Source organism: Melanostigma gelatinosum (genome assembly GCF_949748355.1).
Source record: "Melanostigma gelatinosum genome assembly, chromosome: 4".
NCBI lineage: Eukaryota > Metazoa > Chordata > Actinopteri > Perciformes > Zoarcidae > Melanostigma > Melanostigma gelatinosum.
Window position 1 is genome coordinate 24,719,994 of NC_136637.1, and position 17,367 is coordinate 24,737,360.

At 42.4% G+C, this 17,367-nt stretch overlaps 1 protein-coding gene across 1 annotated transcript; it reads left to right on the plus strand.

Moving 5' to 3' along the window:
• Nucleotides 1-1,103: 1,103 nt before the first annotated feature.
• Nucleotides 1,104-16,599, plus strand: fyco1a (FYVE and coiled-coil domain autophagy adaptor 1a). Its single transcript, XM_079267822.1, has 18 exons — nucleotides 1,104-1,129; nucleotides 2,678-2,775; nucleotides 3,421-3,527; nucleotides 3,672-3,797; nucleotides 4,354-4,460; nucleotides 5,002-5,145; nucleotides 5,297-5,384; nucleotides 5,495-7,990; nucleotides 8,473-8,565; nucleotides 9,531-9,649; nucleotides 9,735-9,902; nucleotides 11,083-11,235; nucleotides 11,373-11,602; nucleotides 12,036-12,189; nucleotides 13,163-13,255; nucleotides 13,798-14,008; nucleotides 14,593-14,702; nucleotides 14,878-16,599. Exons 2-18 carry the CDS (start codon nucleotides 2,715-2,717, stop codon nucleotides 14,951-14,953), a joined length of 4,536 nt encoding a protein of 1,511 aa, XP_079123948.1. The 5' UTR covers nucleotides 1,104-1,129; nucleotides 2,678-2,714; the 3' UTR covers nucleotides 14,954-16,599.
• Nucleotides 16,600-17,367: the final 768 nt, after the last annotated feature.

Below are 17,367 nucleotides of genomic sequence, written 5' to 3' on the forward strand. Positions count from 1 at the left end.
CAGTAACCTGCTTTGTTTTATCACATGGCTATGTACTCAGCTCTGCCGGATTTGTGCTTGTTTATTTTAGACCATATCTCGGAGAAAGACAAATTGCTAACTTTCTCATAAAAAAGAACAAACAAACATTACACTATGAAATGTGTGTATGTGTGGTTTAGATCTCCCTCTCAGAAGTTTCTGGTGCCAACACATGCAACATGCATTTCCATGAGCACTGTCTCTGTTTCCGTGGATAATCCACAGCACATGCTGTGAACAGTTTTATTAAAAACGATTTATACGATACATCATTGGAAATCTAAAATGTGGGCAAGTTAAACTAAGTTACCTGAGTAAACTAAACTATGTAACCAGTACTTTAATCCAATACATACTGAGACATTAAATGAGATATCAGACTGAAATTTATTTTTTTGTTTTTTTTCTCTGTGTATGTAATGTATTGACCCTAGGGTCACATTGTGTTTTTTATGCTTTTAAATGTCTGCTCTGTTAAGCACTTTGTGATGTTATGTCTGTGAAAAGCGCTCTATAAATAAATTTCATTCATTCATTCATACTCTGGAACTTTAGTGTTGCACTTTCATACCGTCTTGGTACATATGAGGAACAGAAGGGTCAAAATTGATGGAGCAGAAGCAGCGATGCCCTGACTTTTAGTTGATGGTTTGGGTCCCTTAAGAAATGAGAAACCACTAAAATTGACCAATGATCTGGGTGTTATATTAAATATCAGGCTATTTTAATTTTTAAGTATGCTACACTACACAAAGGCTTTGCAAGTAATACAAGTTTTGTTTCAGTTGTTGTTTTAAAGAACATTAATGGCGTAGGGGGTGCACTTGCGTTAAACATACTTAAGATGTGCAATAATAGAAAACAAAGGACCACAGAGACACGCATTTATGAACGTCATTGTGATCACATGACACCTCTGTTTACTCTGTTACGACAACCAAACTATCCAGCTTTTAGGGTCCCGCCTATCAACCTCTGGTCATTGGTCGAAGGGCTACATGTCGCTCTGTGATTGGACGACGCAATGTCAGCCACGCCGCTTTCAACAAGATTGTATGCTCACATAAAATATTTGGTTTGTTATGGACTTGAGTCATATCTGTAAAAAGTATGTCAAAGTTATTTTTATTTTCTTATTCTTTCACCTGAAACTATAAGCCACAGACTGTATGTATCGTCTCTCGTTGATGTCACGGTTATTTTCAAAATGTCTGTCAAAGGTTCACTGTGTCAAAGTTATAGTTAAATATAGTTACGTTAACTTCACCGTGACAGCCTTAAAAAGAACAAAAACCGTCTGTAAAAGCTCAGTAGCCAGCGTGTTGCTTCTTGTTAGTGGTTCTTCGGTGTTAGATAACAATATTAGCGCTGTACGAGCGGATAGTTAGGGTTGTAAAACTGTTTTCAAACTGTTGAAACTCAACTGACGTTAACCTAGTTAGCTGTTAGCTAACATTAACCTAGTTAGCTGTTAGCTAAAGTTGAACAAATCTTAGAGGTTTAGCTAGCGTTAGCGTTATTAATGTGTCGATGCTTGTGTATTAAATTTGGTTTGTTAAAGTTATAGCTAGATGGCATACAACATTGCATGCTTGTTTACTACCTCTCATAGCTCACTAACAGAAGTGTACAGGAGGAAGACACCGTAACAATAGCTCCTACAAACTATCCAGCTGCCAATAAATACTTCCTCTGTGTTATGATTGTCAGCTTAGTTGAAACTTTATCAGAGAGGACCTGACTAAACTCCATGGTAATCATGGCAGCCATAATGTGTGGCGCTGGTGTCTTATGGACATTGGGAGTTGAAGCAGCACATATAATTCTACACATATTACAAGCTTCTTGCTGGTAATTCATACATTTTTACCCTGCTAGTTTTGTAAGGGGAGATTCAGTTCATGTCACATACAGACCAGTGATCTAATATACATATAGTGTAATTAATTTGAAAGCATTGACATAGTTTGAGACACTTTATAGTTTTATAAAAGTATGGGAATTGTACCCTTTGCAAATGTGTCTCTTTTCTTGAGGACAATGAAAGTAGATTTTAGTGAAGAATAACTCACTCTCTCTCTGTATTTCCTAAGTGGATGAGTGAGACTTAGCTTTGTCTAGTTTAACCAGCATCCAGCGAGACCAAGTTACATTTATGTTAGGGAGATCTTCCAGCCTACCATGCCTGTTTGCCATGAAATATGTTGGTTTTAAGTATGTGTTACCAACCCACAGACTTTATGGACCAAAGACAGTGTCCTGGCTGATCAGTGATCAAGTTGTTATGCAAATGCCTCCTTTGGTATTCTTCTTCTTCAGTAAATCAAAAACCCTGGAATTTCATCCATAAATTCATAATGTTGCAGTTATATTAGAATGTAATTGCCTTCTTAGTGTGTCATTTAAAATACAAAGATGCGTAGCTTGACAGATGTAAAATTCAACAGTTGAATAGTTGTTGGTAGTCAGAAGATCAGAATGTGTAAAGTGACATTTATTATACAGATCATCACTATCAGATGCAATGTGCCCATCATGAGAACTGTCATTCATGTGTCACACATTTTTGTGGATCAAAGTGTGCCACGAGAGAGCACAGTGTTGGAGCGTTCATGTCCGTCTTTTGTTCCTGACTGCTTCTGATTCTCTGACTCAGCAGACTGGATGTGAATCGGTGACCCAGCGGTGGGGCCATGGCTGCTGGGGCTACAGTCGGGGAGAGCCAACTCCAGAGGATTATCCGAGATCTGCATGGTACGGCAGCTTTATGTGTGTGTGTGTGTGTGTGTGTGTGTGAATAGATTGGCTGCAGGCAGTTGTTGGCTGACGTGGTTTGACTGAAGAGAGGAGAAAGAAGGGACATGATGTGATGTCATGACCTGAGTCTCAGCGTCAAGTCCAAATACAATCTTTACACCTGGAACTATCTGACCTTTCCTGGTCATCAAATCATTTGGGAAAACGTGCACCGGACCTCATGTCCCAGTAGAAAGGGTGTGGTGGAAGCCTGTCAGCATGCAGCGAGACAGAGAGTGCATACTGAGGATGCACCCATCACGGGTGTCCTTCCAGTTTTTGCGATGGATACGAGGCAAGTGGTTGATTTACAGACTAGCTGAGTTTAAAGAGGGTAGAAATGGAAATAGATTGAAGATTTAGACACAGGAGTGTTTGGGTGTGAGTGTGTAACCAAAATGCATCAAGAGGTGAACATATTATGATGATTTTCTTTTGTTTTAGGCCTTGTGACTTTAGGTAAAAGGAGATACAATTTTCTGCCTTTTTGCTTCGATGCTTCATCCCTAATATATTTTGCCGACATGCCACCTGTTTGTATAAACCCTGTGCCGTTATTATAATCCCTGATCTTTTTCCATTTTTGAACCATGTGAATTTCAGAGGCTGTTGCAGAGCTTGCAAAGGAGTACAGGGAAAGCGGGGAGCCAATCACAGATGACAGTACCAACCTGCACAAGTTCTCCTACAAACTGGAGTACCTGCTGCAGGTGTGATTTATTTAGCTTCTGTTGTCACACCTCACCCAGTCAATCCCAAATACTCAAGGAAGATGTGAATAAATAGATGAGCAATGCCGTGCCTCAAAATATATGTTTTCCGTTCCAACTGTATCGATATTTATATTCTTTCAGTTTGACCAGAAGGATAAAACTACATTTCTTGGTACAAAGAAAGATTATTGGGAATACTTCACTGACTGTCTGGCTAAACTCAAAGGAGCCAATGATGGGATCCGCTTTGTCAAATCCATCACTGAGGTAAGAAGATTTGTTTTTTACAATGACTCCGCTAATATAACGCTGATTACATACTAATCATTAACTCCTTGTATGAGACTTATCCATAGTCAGCATGTTACCTATTGTAGACGGTGGTTGGCACGCCCCCAGTTTAGAGAAACAGACTGGAGTACTGGCACGGGAGCGAAGCAATATACTGCTCTGGGGCAGCAGCAACATTTATTTTAGCCACCGAAAAGAAAGGCCCACCTAAAAAACTAATACCAGTTTATGCTATATTTAGAATATTTTCTAAAGGGGAACTGGACTGAAAGTGAAACTTATCTATGCAGTTTTTGTAAATAGAGTCTTTGAAAGAGCTTAGATAAATTAGGTAATTGGTTGGAACAATTTCAAAATATTATTTGTTGCATTTAAAACAGACCCTAACTGCATCGTTACGTCTTGAACAGATTGAAAATATCATTTAGATGAAATAATGAATTCGTTTTTGACGTCCTTGCAGTTTGAGTGTGAAGTTACCACTGACTAAAGGCTCCACGTAAAACAATGTTGTTGTTTTTTGCTTTGATAGCTGAAGACATCTCTGGGGAAAGGACGAGCGTTCATCCGATACTCCCTCGTACATCAGCGACTGGCTGACACCCTGCAGCAGTGTCTGATGAACCAGAGAGTCACCAGGTAAAACTGTCAGAGCACAACACGTCTCTTTGCAATGTTTTTCGTCATGCAGATATGAAGAATGGGGCTTTTGTTGAAGTGCAAGTAGACTGAATGGAAAAAATGGAACTGCATCTGTTTTTGGATCACAAGGAAACACTTTTGAAGAAATAGGCATATGATTTCCTTATTTACACTGAACTGAATGTTGATGTTCTGTTGTGCTGTTGTACTTCACCATTTCCCCTCTCTGTTAAAGTAGCAGTCAGTAGCATCAGCTGTAGTTGAATAGGAAGAGCAGTCTAACGAAGAAAAATGAAGATACTGTTTTTATGATGATTTACCCGAGTTTAGAGTATAGAGCCAGAGAAATACACAACTACAAGGACAAAGAATGCATGCAGCTGTCATTTGGTGCCATAGACCTTTTTTCTGGTTTAGGCGTCGCTTTCTTCTTAAGTGTCAAAATATCGGACAAAACTTACTTTTTTAGTCACCATTATTGTTTCTTGTTGTTACGCTATGTTCTACTGTGACCTCTTCCTCATCTCTTTTCGCGCAGTGACTGGTACTACGCAAGAAGCCCCTTCTTGAAGCCCCACCTTAGTGTTGACATAATCAACCACCTGTACGAACTCAATGAGCTCCAGTTTGATGTGGCCTCCAGGGGCTATGATCTTGATGCATCCTGGCCCACTTTTGCAAGGTAACAAACAAAACTAATCATGAAAACAACACGTAGAGCAGATAAATACCACAACAATATCTAGAAAGTATTACAGAAACATGTGTGTCTAAATACAGCCATTCCTCTGCACCTACTTTGGAGTACACTATCAGTTTTATTTTCTGATCAGGAGAACACTGGGAAACTCACCTGGCCACATGTGGAAACCACCCAGTCGCAGTTCCAGTATTAACAGTCTGGCCAGCACCTACTCCCAGGTAACGCACATATATCATCATTTTATCATAATAATAAAATGACTGCATGAGGTTCATCACTCTTCCTCTCTTCCTTCCCTTCTCCTCTGGTTTCCATTGCAACCATCTAGCAAGCACACGAGTTCCCCTCCAGCCCCGACTATGGTCAGGGTCTGCTAAGTGACCTGAACGAGTCTCTGCCTGCCTGCAACGAGGATGTCAGCACAGTTGAAGATCTTCGCCTGGAGCTGGACCAGTCGGAGCTGAAGCAGCGAGAGCTCCTAGATAAGGTGCAGCAGCTGGGCGAGGAGGCGGCTGAGCTCAGGGGCGTAGTCGTGCAGCTCCAGAGGCAGCTGGATGTGTCCCTCGCTGCCCAAGAGGAGCAACAGGGCTTGCAAGGAGATCTCAATGCTTTCCAGGGAAGAGAAGAAGCCCTGTCCAGAGAGGTGGAAGCACTCAGGACCGGGGAAAAAGCCAGGAAGGCTGAACAACAGCTGCTCCAGGAAAAGTTGGCAGCTGCTGAGGGGAAGAACATAGAGCTCCTGGCCAAGTTGGACGGGGTTCTCAATGAGAAGGGCCAGCAGGCAACCAGTTACTTTGATTCAGCTCAAAAGATACACGAGTTGCTGGACAGATTGAAAGAGGCAGAGAGAGGGAAGATGGAAGCTGTAGCTGAGGTAGAGGAGAAGAAGAGACTGGCAGAAAGGCTAGAGGATGAGCTGAGAGTCAAGCTGGCAGCTGCAGAGCGCGGCGAAACAAAACTCGGAGCATTAGTTGTATCTGCGTCTGAGGAGAAGGCCAAGTTAGAGGCGAAAGTGGAGGAACAGTGCAGAGCCATTGATAAGCTGCAGGGGGCCTCCACAGTGAGAGAGAAGGAGGCGAGCAACCTCCAAAGGCAACTGCAGGACCTTCAAGGATCTCTAGAGGAGAAGGAGGAAGAGCTGCAGGAGGTGAAGATGAGGGCACAAAAAGATAAAGATGAAATGCAGAAGAATGCTGGTGCTTTAAAAGAGTCCTTAGAAGCAGAAGTCACTGCCCTTAAGGAGCATCTAAAGAGGAAAGAGGCAGAGTTTACCTCCAGCTGCAAGGCACTACAACAGCTAGAAGCCAAGAACCAAAGCCTGATCACAGAGAGGGACAAACTGACCACGAACCTCGTTGAGCTGGAGGGTGTCGTCAAAGAACAAGTCACGAAGGTAGAAGAGTACAAGACGCAGTGCGGCAATCTAATTGAAGTAAATAAGAAACTGCTGACCACGATGAAGAGAAACGAGGAGCTGAAGAAGGAGATGGCGGAAAACCGAATAGTGCTTGAATCTGAATTAGCAGCTCTAAGAGCTTCTGAGAAACAGCTCCGCGGCCAGATGGGTGACACCAAGATGACGGTGGATGAAAAAGAGAAGTCCTTGCGTGAGGAGAACCGCAAGCTGGATGAGAGTCTGCAGCGAGCCACGACGGCCGTAAAGCTCTCCGAGGCCACGTCAAAGCGGCTGGAGCATGAGAACCAGAGTCTGAGAGAGGAGCAGGACACTGTGAAAGCAGCTCTCAGCCGCATGCAAGCTGACCTGAAGAGTGTTAACGGGCAGATCGGAGATTTGGAGAAGAACTTAGGAGCGTCACGCAAGAACGAAGCAAGCCTTCAAGAACAGCTTCAAGCCAAAGAGGCCGAGCTACAAAGCAAAGACAAGAACCTTGTTGAGGTTCTGTCCAGCTTAAAATCTCTTGAGGCCCGGGAGAAGGAGCTTGAGATTGCCAAAGCTGACGCAGAAGCAACTTGCGCTAAACAGACAGAGGTGATTGAAAGGATCACCTCGGACAAGCACGCGATGGAGGAATCTCAGCTGGAGAGGAGCGCAGTCCACGCAAAAGAGAACCAGGATGTGACAGGCAGACTTGAAGGCCAACTGGAGGTGTGCATGAAAGACGTGTCCAGGCTCCAGGCAGAGATCCTGGACCTGAGGGTGCGGCTACAGAGGTCTGAGGATGAACGGCTAAAATCACAAACACAGCTGGAGGTGACGGAGGCCCAAAGAGACGAGCTCAGGACTCTGACCGAGCATCTTAAAGTCCAGGCAGAGGCGCTGAATCAAAGGCATGTAAGAGAGCTTATGGAGTGCAAAAAGAGAGAGGAGGCTCTGAATGAACAGCGTGATAGCGAAGTAGCCGCCCATGCCGAGTTGTCTATCTCTGCGGCTGCCATCCGAGAAGAGCTGTCCACCCTCAAGGCAGAAAACACCAAGCTAGCCTCAGAGAACCGCGAGACACGTGACGGTCTACACAAGGCAAACACAGAGATGGCGGAGCTTGGGATGACCATCTGTAAGCTAAGTGCAGAAAAGGAGGAGGTTAGAGAGCATTGGGCAGGGGACGCTGCCAGGATTGAAGAAGCGGAGAAAGAGGTGGAGCGACTTGAAGAGAGCATGGCAGAACTACAGCTGGAGAATACCAAACTAAGAGAGGAGCTGACACAGAAGGTGAAACTCCCAGAGACCATCGTGGAGCTCCAGGAGCAGCTGGACAAGGCCAAGAACCAAATGAAGAGTGTCAAGGGCTCTAACCGAGAGGAGGTGGAGGCCGCCAAGTTCCAAATGAGCTCGGAGAGCATGAATCATCAGGTCCAGATGAAGGCGAGTCAGTCAGAACGCGTTAACCATGACTTGTATTACACTCACGTTTCATTCATTTCTGCCGTTATGATTCTTTGCACCATAGATTTGAGCCTTTTGGCCCCATTAACGGCTGGTATTAACGTGTGATCTGTTACTGAATAGTATATCTGGATAATGACATGCGATCCAAAGCTGGCTGTCCCACATCAAGGGGAGCAATGCCACAAACGGACATCATTCATTCTTTTATTACTTTTTGTGAGGGAAGTCTGGCTTGCTAATGCTTCTCCTTGTAGCCTTTTATAACCTTGTTTCTCATAACCAACGCACTTCTAAGATTGTGAACATGGTAAACATTATATCTGAATAGCAGCACCATCATTGTAAGCATATTACCATTCAGCTCAAAGCACCGCTGGGCCTTTACGGCCTCACAGAGCCGCTAGCATGGCTGTAGACTCTTCCTGATTCTTTTTTTTTATGTTGATCTTATATCTCAGAGTGTGAATGAGCAGCTGGACACGATGAAAGCCCAGCTGCAGGAGGAGTCGAAGCAGGTGTCCAGCTTGCGGAGCAAAGTGTCTGAACTAGAGGTGTGTGTCTTTCATGCATCAAACACAGTGATTGATCGTTACATGATGAGTAGATACCTGGTGGTGGAACAATGTGTTCTATAATCTTTAGAGGGAGAGAATTGGGTTTTATATAAATAGACCATCATCGGAAGAAAATGTGTCATGTACTCACTTTTTCAAGTCTTAAGACATCCATATATGATTAAGAGAAGACTATAGATAGATTGCAGTCAAAGGTGCAACATCCTATATTCACACCAGCAGCTTTATCATTAGTGGATTTGCAAAGGGGATGAAGAAAAGGAAGCTACACACCACACGGGACATAATAACAGGAAGATTGTTTGTTCAGTACTCATTAACAGGAGATGATTTTCAGGTCTCTGTTTTGCCTTGATTGCTTTAGCAGTTTTCTTTGATTGCAGAAGGTAGAATACAAAATCACTGCGATGCAATGGTCCCTATCCAATTGATAGCTCAATGAAATCGCTTTCAAATCATAATTCTTCCGCTCTGGTTTGATGTGTTTATGGATCAATATGATTGGGATTGGATTTTACTGAATGACATGTTTCTACATGTCGTCTAGTGCTGTGGTTCTCAACCTGGGGGTCGGGGACTCGCCTGTACCCGTGATATAATTGACCTCAGAATAGATGTTATTGAGGGTATTTGTGAGAGTCAAAGTCTGCCTGCACATGAGATTCTGACGGGGGATTACCGGCGGGTCAGGGGGAGAGAAAAAAGTCACGGACCGCATTAAAAAGCCACAGTTACCTTTGATCACATTGCACAACGCCCTACGAGTCGCCAACACCAATTACTCATGTGGGTCACGACTTGACAAGGTTGAGAACCACTTCTCTAGTTCAAGAACTTCAGAACAAACATGGAACAATTGTTTAAATTATAGAGAAGAATATGTCAAAGCTGTTTTTAACTCATGGGTATTTTTATGCATGTTCTTATAATGTTTAATAAAGGCTGTTAATGAGAAGTACTTGCTGCTAACGGGCGAGAAAGACACTCACATCACAAAGACAGAAACATCCATTCGTGAGAGTGAGAGCGAGATTCAGCAACTGAGAAATGCAGTGACCAGGTGCGTTGTTTGATACCTGTACATTTCATCCGGGTGCAAAAACACAGCTGCTGACTTGTTCTCCTTGCACTTACGTCTCTTCAAGTGCTGAAGAAGCCCACTCGGCTTTGCAAAAGGTCAGCGAGGAATTGACGCAGAAGCTCGACACAGCAGAAGCTGACAAACAAAACCAGAGCCTGGAGATGACTGCAGAGATCGATGACCTCAACAGAACCAAAGTCAACCTGGAGGAGCGGCTCATCGAGCTTATAAGGTACGACCTGCCTCTATTACCGCTGTCGGCAGCGTCAGGGGTGCATCTTCCTAGAGTTTCTTCATGAAGGAAGGGATACAGTTCATTTTCTTGTTGGATGTCTACCGCCTTGTTATGCTTTGGTTGCCGCGGGCCCTTCGTTAGACCCACTGGGGAATGTGTTTTAAATTGGTTCTTCGAGTAAGAGCAGATCTCTGATGTTGTTGGACTTGACATCGAAGAGAAGAGAATTAAGGCTGAGGAATCAGGGGAAAAGGCTTCGATGAATTCTGAGATCATTTACAGAGAAGAGAGCAGGTGATGCTGAGAGGCCAACATAACAGGTGAAGTGTGGTAGAGACTGCAGATGCAAATTAGCTTAAGCTATAATCTGGTACAGTGCATCGAATGGAGACATTTGTGTTTAAACTGTACATGGTCCCTTTTAAATAAAGAGAGAAAAAATAGAAAGACATATTTTTATCATTAATTCTACACTGGATTCAGGGACTACTATTGCCTCAAAAGGTTTCATACTCTGTAAGGGATGAAACACACATACAATGATTCACTCAACTCCTTTGGGATTGACTGTAATCATGTGTGCCCACATGATTACAGTCTTTTCTTCTTCAGTATCATGTATGGCTTCATTGTTCTTCTCAGTTGCATCTTTTGGGGTAATGAGGCTACTCCCGGTGTCAAGTCTATCCAACATGGTAGTATACGACTACAGTTAATAACATGTGCATTACATGCTCAATTTGTTCAGTCTTCAGAGGTCATGTTTATTTTACAATTAGCTACTGTCTGCCTCCGCAACAGCTTTGAAATACTGAGCATTATATATTCCAACATCCAACAGAACACAAGAATGAAGTCTACTGTGAGGAAGTTTGAACTGGCTGTGAAACAGTCTCAAAGTAGTACTGATGTTACCGACATAACTAAACAAGACCACCAGCGAGAAGATTGGTTATTTTTATGAAGTTATTCTTCGTGCAGACAAATGGTTTCTGACAGGCCTCTGGTGCTCTGAAACACAACATTTTGTCCACTCAGAACGCCAAATCGACACAGAATGAAAGTTCCTCGTAGTGGCTTTAATTTGAATTCATACATGTGAAAACAACATTTTTATCTTTGATCCATCTCAGAATGACTCACAACTTGAATGCATTTGTCTTGTTTTGCATTACAGGGACAAAGATGCTCTTTGGCAGAAGTCAGACGCTCTGGAGTTTGAGCAGAAACTACGAGCACAGGAGCGCTGGTGGTTAGTGGACAAGGAGGCCACGCACTGCCTCGGCTGCCAGGGTCAGTTCACCTGGTGGCTGCGCAGACATCACTGCAGGTGAGCTTTCCGTGGACACTGGGGCCGACTGCACACCGTTGCTCCTGGCGCTGTTTGATTTTCCCACTACATACAGTAGCACTTCTCAAAATGCCTAAATGCCACAAAATGACATCCTTACATTCTACGTTTTTTAGGCTTTGTGGTCGCATCTTCTGCTACTACTGCAGCAACAACTTTGTGATGACCAAGTACAGTGGGAAGAAAGAGCGCTGCTGCAGGGACTGTTACACCCACCACAGCGTGGTGGTGGAGAGGTTCACAGGGGCAGAGCTGAGTCCCTCAGACGCTCAGTCTCCTCCACCGGGAGCTGGACCCCAGCCACCACCTGAGCCGGCCCCGTATAAACCCACTCCCAGGGTAACAGGTGAGAGGCAAACCACATGCTAACTACTACATGCTAACTTGACTGCACCCTTGATCCCAAAAAGATGGATTGCTGTAGTTCTCCGGCCCTGTACTGTAAGGTCACTGGGAGCGTTTAAGCAGAAGTAAAGAGATTGACTTCATCATATTCAGGAACAAGGACAGAAACCTTTGCAGCAGAAGTCTTGTTCAAAAGGGGAAGTGGGTGACATTTCCATTCAGATGAGAAGCTGTTTTATTTTTTACGGTAAAGAAAGGAACTCTGCATAATGTTACAGTGCGTCTCTTTTTGTGGTGGCTTTGTCTCAAACATGATTTCTGGAATGTTTTTTCTTCTCTACTCTACACTCAATACGTGTTATGCATACTGTGTAATCACCAGACTATACTATGAGAATATGTAGTGGTTCAATAGTTTAATTTGTTCCTCCCAGTTTCAGACCCCAGCAACAGATGTGACGATGGAGTTTTTGACATCATCACAGAGGAGGAAGTGAACGGCGTCTACGACAGTGACACCACCTCCCAGACCACAGGAGGCTCCCTGGAGGGAGAACAAGACCGACGGCCTCCAGGAACACTGGATATGTGAGTGTGATATATATATATATATATATATATAATTTAATTCAATCAATTATACCTCTCAGAAGAGAGACAACTACATAGAGTACACTCATGAAGTGTACTGGTGTTGCGTTGGCTAATCAGAGCTTGTTTCAAGTCAAAAGGCCTGTATGGTCGGATGCTGGATGCATTTAAATACAAAACTAGACTCACTGCCTTTCAATGGTGGGAAGTAGGATTAAGGAAGTGAACTAGTTCTGTATTATTAATGATGCAACCCCAATGGGTAAGAGGAAATTACAACGAGACAATGTGTCCATGACCTATGTGAACAACAAGATCATTGAAGACACTCATCACGGCCCATTCCTCGAGTCTAGACTGTCCCGCTCTCTTAGAAGTCACAGCACACCCCAGGAAATAGGATCTCCAACATGTAGCACCCTGAGGGAGTTCAGCACACGTATTTCTGCCCCTTACCAGGTGTCAACTAGTAATTAGGGAAGTGGTTCTTCTCATTTTCATTGATAAGCGAAAAAGCAATTTGCGAGAATAAAGAAGTGCCAGTTTCATGCTGCTGAAGGCGAAAGTGATAGTGGAGAGAGGCTGACGCACTCGTGTGTTACCGTTATGTTGTGAATTGTATGGAAACGTTTTCAACACCTTTATGTGCAGAAGTATTCTGTCGTTGCTGTCATCTTAGATACCAAATATATGAAATCCACAATTTACAAAGATGTACCTCAATGATAACTGGGCGGCAGATGAGTTAACATTGAAATAACTTGTGCTTAGATTGAACTTAATGTCATAAATAATGTTCAACATAATGTATAAAACCTGCAGAATGGACGGGTAAAATCCATGATGATGAATCTGAAGTGTATCACCGAGATATTTTGAAGGCAGCTCTACCTATGACACCAGGATACTTTGATTATCATTAAAGAGTTCTATGCATTGAAAACCAAATGTTACTGTGTGTGTCTTGCAGAGGCACAAGAGATGTGACGCCTGATAACCCTGAAGATCATGTTGCCACTGTTCAGGATTCAGAAATCAACCTTCTCCAATCAGGAGAAGTCACGTAAGTCTTGACCGTTGGTTGACTTAATGGGTCACTTTGGTATTTTTTCCACCTGGACCCTATTTTATGTTTTTGTGTCTAAGTGAAGAACAATAGGGACGACAATTTTTGAAACTGCTCCGTTATTGAGGGAGAACGCTGCAGACGACAGCCGTAAAAAAACGTTCATGCTGTTGCTGAATATTTAGCTGATTTCAACAATGTGGGTGCGCCGCGAGATTTCAGAACGAGACTTCACAGAGTGAACAGAATAAAAATGTTTTCCATAATGTTGTCACACATCAATAATAACAAAACATGCACTTTTAGAGGACGTAAATTGACGGTGAGGAATTGCCCAAAACGTCAACATTGCAGCCCATTTAGCGTTTGCCGTCTGAAGCATTCTCCCTCAACACTGGACCAGTTAAAAAAATAAGACACTTGGATACAAAAACATGGAAAAATAGCATCCAGGTTGAAAAGATAACAAAGTTACCCTTTAATGTGATGAGTCACTTGGTATTCATACCACTCTTAAAATGAATTTGGGCTCATTGCAGGATGGCTGTCCCTCTCGGCATTGAAGATATTTCTCAGTTTGGCGACGGTTCCAGGGAAATCTTCATTAAGTCCAGCTGTTACAGTGTGATAACTGTCGCCGTGGGTGACTGCGGGCCAACCATCAGCTGGATGTTTTCCTCAGAGCCTAAGAGCATCTGCTTCAGTGTGGTTTACAGGGAATCCACTGACACTCATGTGGAGCAGTCAAAGGTAGATGAGCTGCGTTGTGAGACTCGGTCCTTGTGCTTCTGCCACAGGGAAAAGTCCAAGAGCACAAAAGCCAATTGTTTGTTATGTACTTTCAAATTAAAGTACATCATAAAGCTGGAGGCAGCGCTTTTCAATTGTTAGAAATTGCAGCCACTTCAAAAATGATGATTTAAAAGCAGAAGTTATCACTGGACGCAATGGACTGACCCTGTGCATGCTTTCATGGGCGCCCCCTACAGTCTTTAGTTATTTGCTTGATTTTTCAAATATCACGGACTGAGGAAAACTGGCCGGTTGCCAGTGTTGCAGTGCTCAGCAGGTTGAGGTGCACATCCTGCACTTAAAATGTCCGGCTTGTAAAAGAGATATGAACTCCCATGTCACATATCATCCCCTATGTTACAATTATTATAATAATAATAATGATAATGAAATGTTTGCTTTCCAGCAAAAAAAATTGTGTAAGGTAACATAAATGTCATAAAAACAAAAGTATTATAGCGGCCGAGGAGAGATTTGTTCCTGTGACAGATTTCTTTCATCTGTACATTGAGTTTGACTTCATGTCTCGGTTCTTCTCTCAGGTCCTGATTCCTCTAACTCGCTGCAATTCCCATAAAGAGACAATTCGGGGACAGCTGAAAGTCCGAAACCCCGGCTTCTACACGCTCATCTTCGACAACTCCTTCTCACGGTACGGAACTCCTGACATCCGGCGTCTTTGTTCTGACTCTTCCTCTCAGTGGGAGAAGCATGAGAATTACCGTTAAAGTGTTTTAACTCTTTGCGATCCTACCCTGACACACTCAGCGTCTCGTTTCAGTTACATCGGATTGCAGTCTTTTGATCAAAAAACCCTTTTCCAACAGGTTTATCTCCAAGAAAGTCTTCTACCATCTGACCATGGAGAGGCCCATAATCTATGATGGAAGCGACTTTCCCTGAAGCTGGATAACATGATGTCACTGTGACGGCAAATTCAGTGACTGTTTCTTATTACGTTTTTGCTCTTTTGTTCCAAAAACCAGTTTTTTACCCAAGTATTTTACGTTTTCTGTACTATTTAAGTGTGTGGCGTTAATGTTTTGGGGCGTGCTCGTGTTTTAACTGTCGCCTAAGTGAGGCGTTCTCAACAATATGAAAAACGTTTTTCAGAAAGAAACAGAAAGACAAAGTTTTATTGTTTTTTAAATATAAACCAAGTAATGCACGTACTTTTATTTCAGCTAGGTTGTCAAGTTTAAGACATTGTTTGATTTTGTTATTTTTTCCTTTCATTTCTGTTGGTCTTCAGTGTTGCTTTGATCTCTCTTTTTCCCAAATATGCTGTTATGTTAGGGAACACTCGGGGTATGGAATATGAGAAGTGACTGATGTCCAACGACAAGTATTTATTTAGTCTATGGGGACCCAGGAAAGATTTTGAAAATTTACAAAATCGTGGTCAGTTGTGCAATCTTTTAAGTCAAAGCTTTCAGAGCAGAAGCGTGCAGACCAAGCGGTTTTCTCCTCGCTTGTTTATTAACTGACTTGTCTGAACACTATGTTTGCACTTTGCCAGCGCAGGAAGGAAAAAAAAGTGACTGGCCTGGAAAAATACTGTTTCTGTTTGATCAAATAGCATAATGAATTCTGCGAAAATCTCAGGAGTGGGACATCAAATTGTGGAAGCATGCCCTAATGTGTTTTTAGAAAACACATTAGGGCATGCTTAGGGCAAGAAAAATTGCCTTCTTACTTTCTGTGTAAGGAGACTACAAACCAACTTTCTCCATTCGGTTACAGGATGTAATGAAACAGAGTGCCTGTTCTTACACAGACTGACTTACAATGATGATCACTGTAAGTATATTAATGACTGTCAGCGTATGAGCTACAGTACTTTAAAAGTGCCTATTAACTCTGATTGCCAGAGATTATTTTTCATTTATATCTGTATATTTTACCCTTTGTTATCCGCATAAAACATGACACCTGGTATGAGTTGATACTATTCTGTAAAAATGTAATTCCAGTTCATTTAAATCACAATATGTGTTTCAGTTTTATCAGTTGAAATGATTTTTCAGTTTGGATTTCATTGGAATCTCTGGAATCTTTCTGTGATATGTTTGGATAACCCTCTGAGTGATCAGAGGGGTTTCAGTATTGTGTGTTGTTAATTGTTTCTTTTATAGCAAAGCAGTAAGGAAAAACGGGCTCGCTCACTTTTGGACACAATACACTACTGAATGAAGCAAGGGCGTGTCTATATGCTGCTTTTAGAGAGATGTGTTTGCACTTCACAGTCCGATCGCTTATATTTTTAATGGGTGTAAATTGGTTTCTATGCAAAGGCTCCTATTTTCTCTACAGAGCTGCACTTTGTTATAATTATTTTATGAATTGTTATGAACAACATTAAATCTGTTACGTTTTCCTTATCTTTGTCAAAGTGTTCGCGCAGGGACAGATTTTTCTACTTCTGTTTTTGAAGGATCATTTTGGGGGGAATGTAATGTGCATGAATCATCGCCACACACTCAGTGTACCTGGTAATAGATCTGTCAAACACCAAGTAAACATGAATAAAATGTGAGAGTGAGGATGCCTCCGACATCCACTAACCTGTGTCTGATTTAGTGTTTGACAGCTTGGAACGACAGAAACAACAAGATCAACATATCTCTGTGTGCCGCCTCAATCGTTCAGAAATCTGACATGACCAGAGACGGCAACACACAAACATTCCTGTTTAACAAGACCTCTTTTCTAAAAATATCAGAATCAGAATCCACTTTATTGGCCATGTATGTGTATGCACACAAGGAATTTGACTCTGTGTTTTTGGTTGCTCTCAACGTACATACACAGAATATACAAATAAATAAAAACAAGGACAACAAAGTAGAACAGAGGTAATACCTGAATATATCTAAATATACATCAGAAGTGATGTGGAGGGGAAAGTTTTTATAATCCCCAAAAATTAACAGTTCAGTACTCTTGTGTGAAAAAATTAACAGTTTTCCACGAAATTGACCCAATGCACAAATTGATCAAATGAGCAATCTGACAAAAATAAATGTTTCAGAGAGAACAAAACACGTTTTCCATCAAAGGCAGGTCTGCGACTCATATCTCATGTATCTTTTCTTTCAGTTGGTGTTAAAAGTGGGAGTCCCGCCTGATGTTTCTGTGAAACATAACACAAGACCAACTGTTGTGTGTGTTTGGCGACACTTTCAGGCTCAGGAAAGCAGAGGAGTGAGTTTTGAGTGTCTAACAAACACCAGCTCAGCAGCAGCTATGAAGCTCTATGCCCAAACTAGAAGCAATACCCTTTGCCTTCAAAATAAAAGAGGAACGTGTCTCTTCAC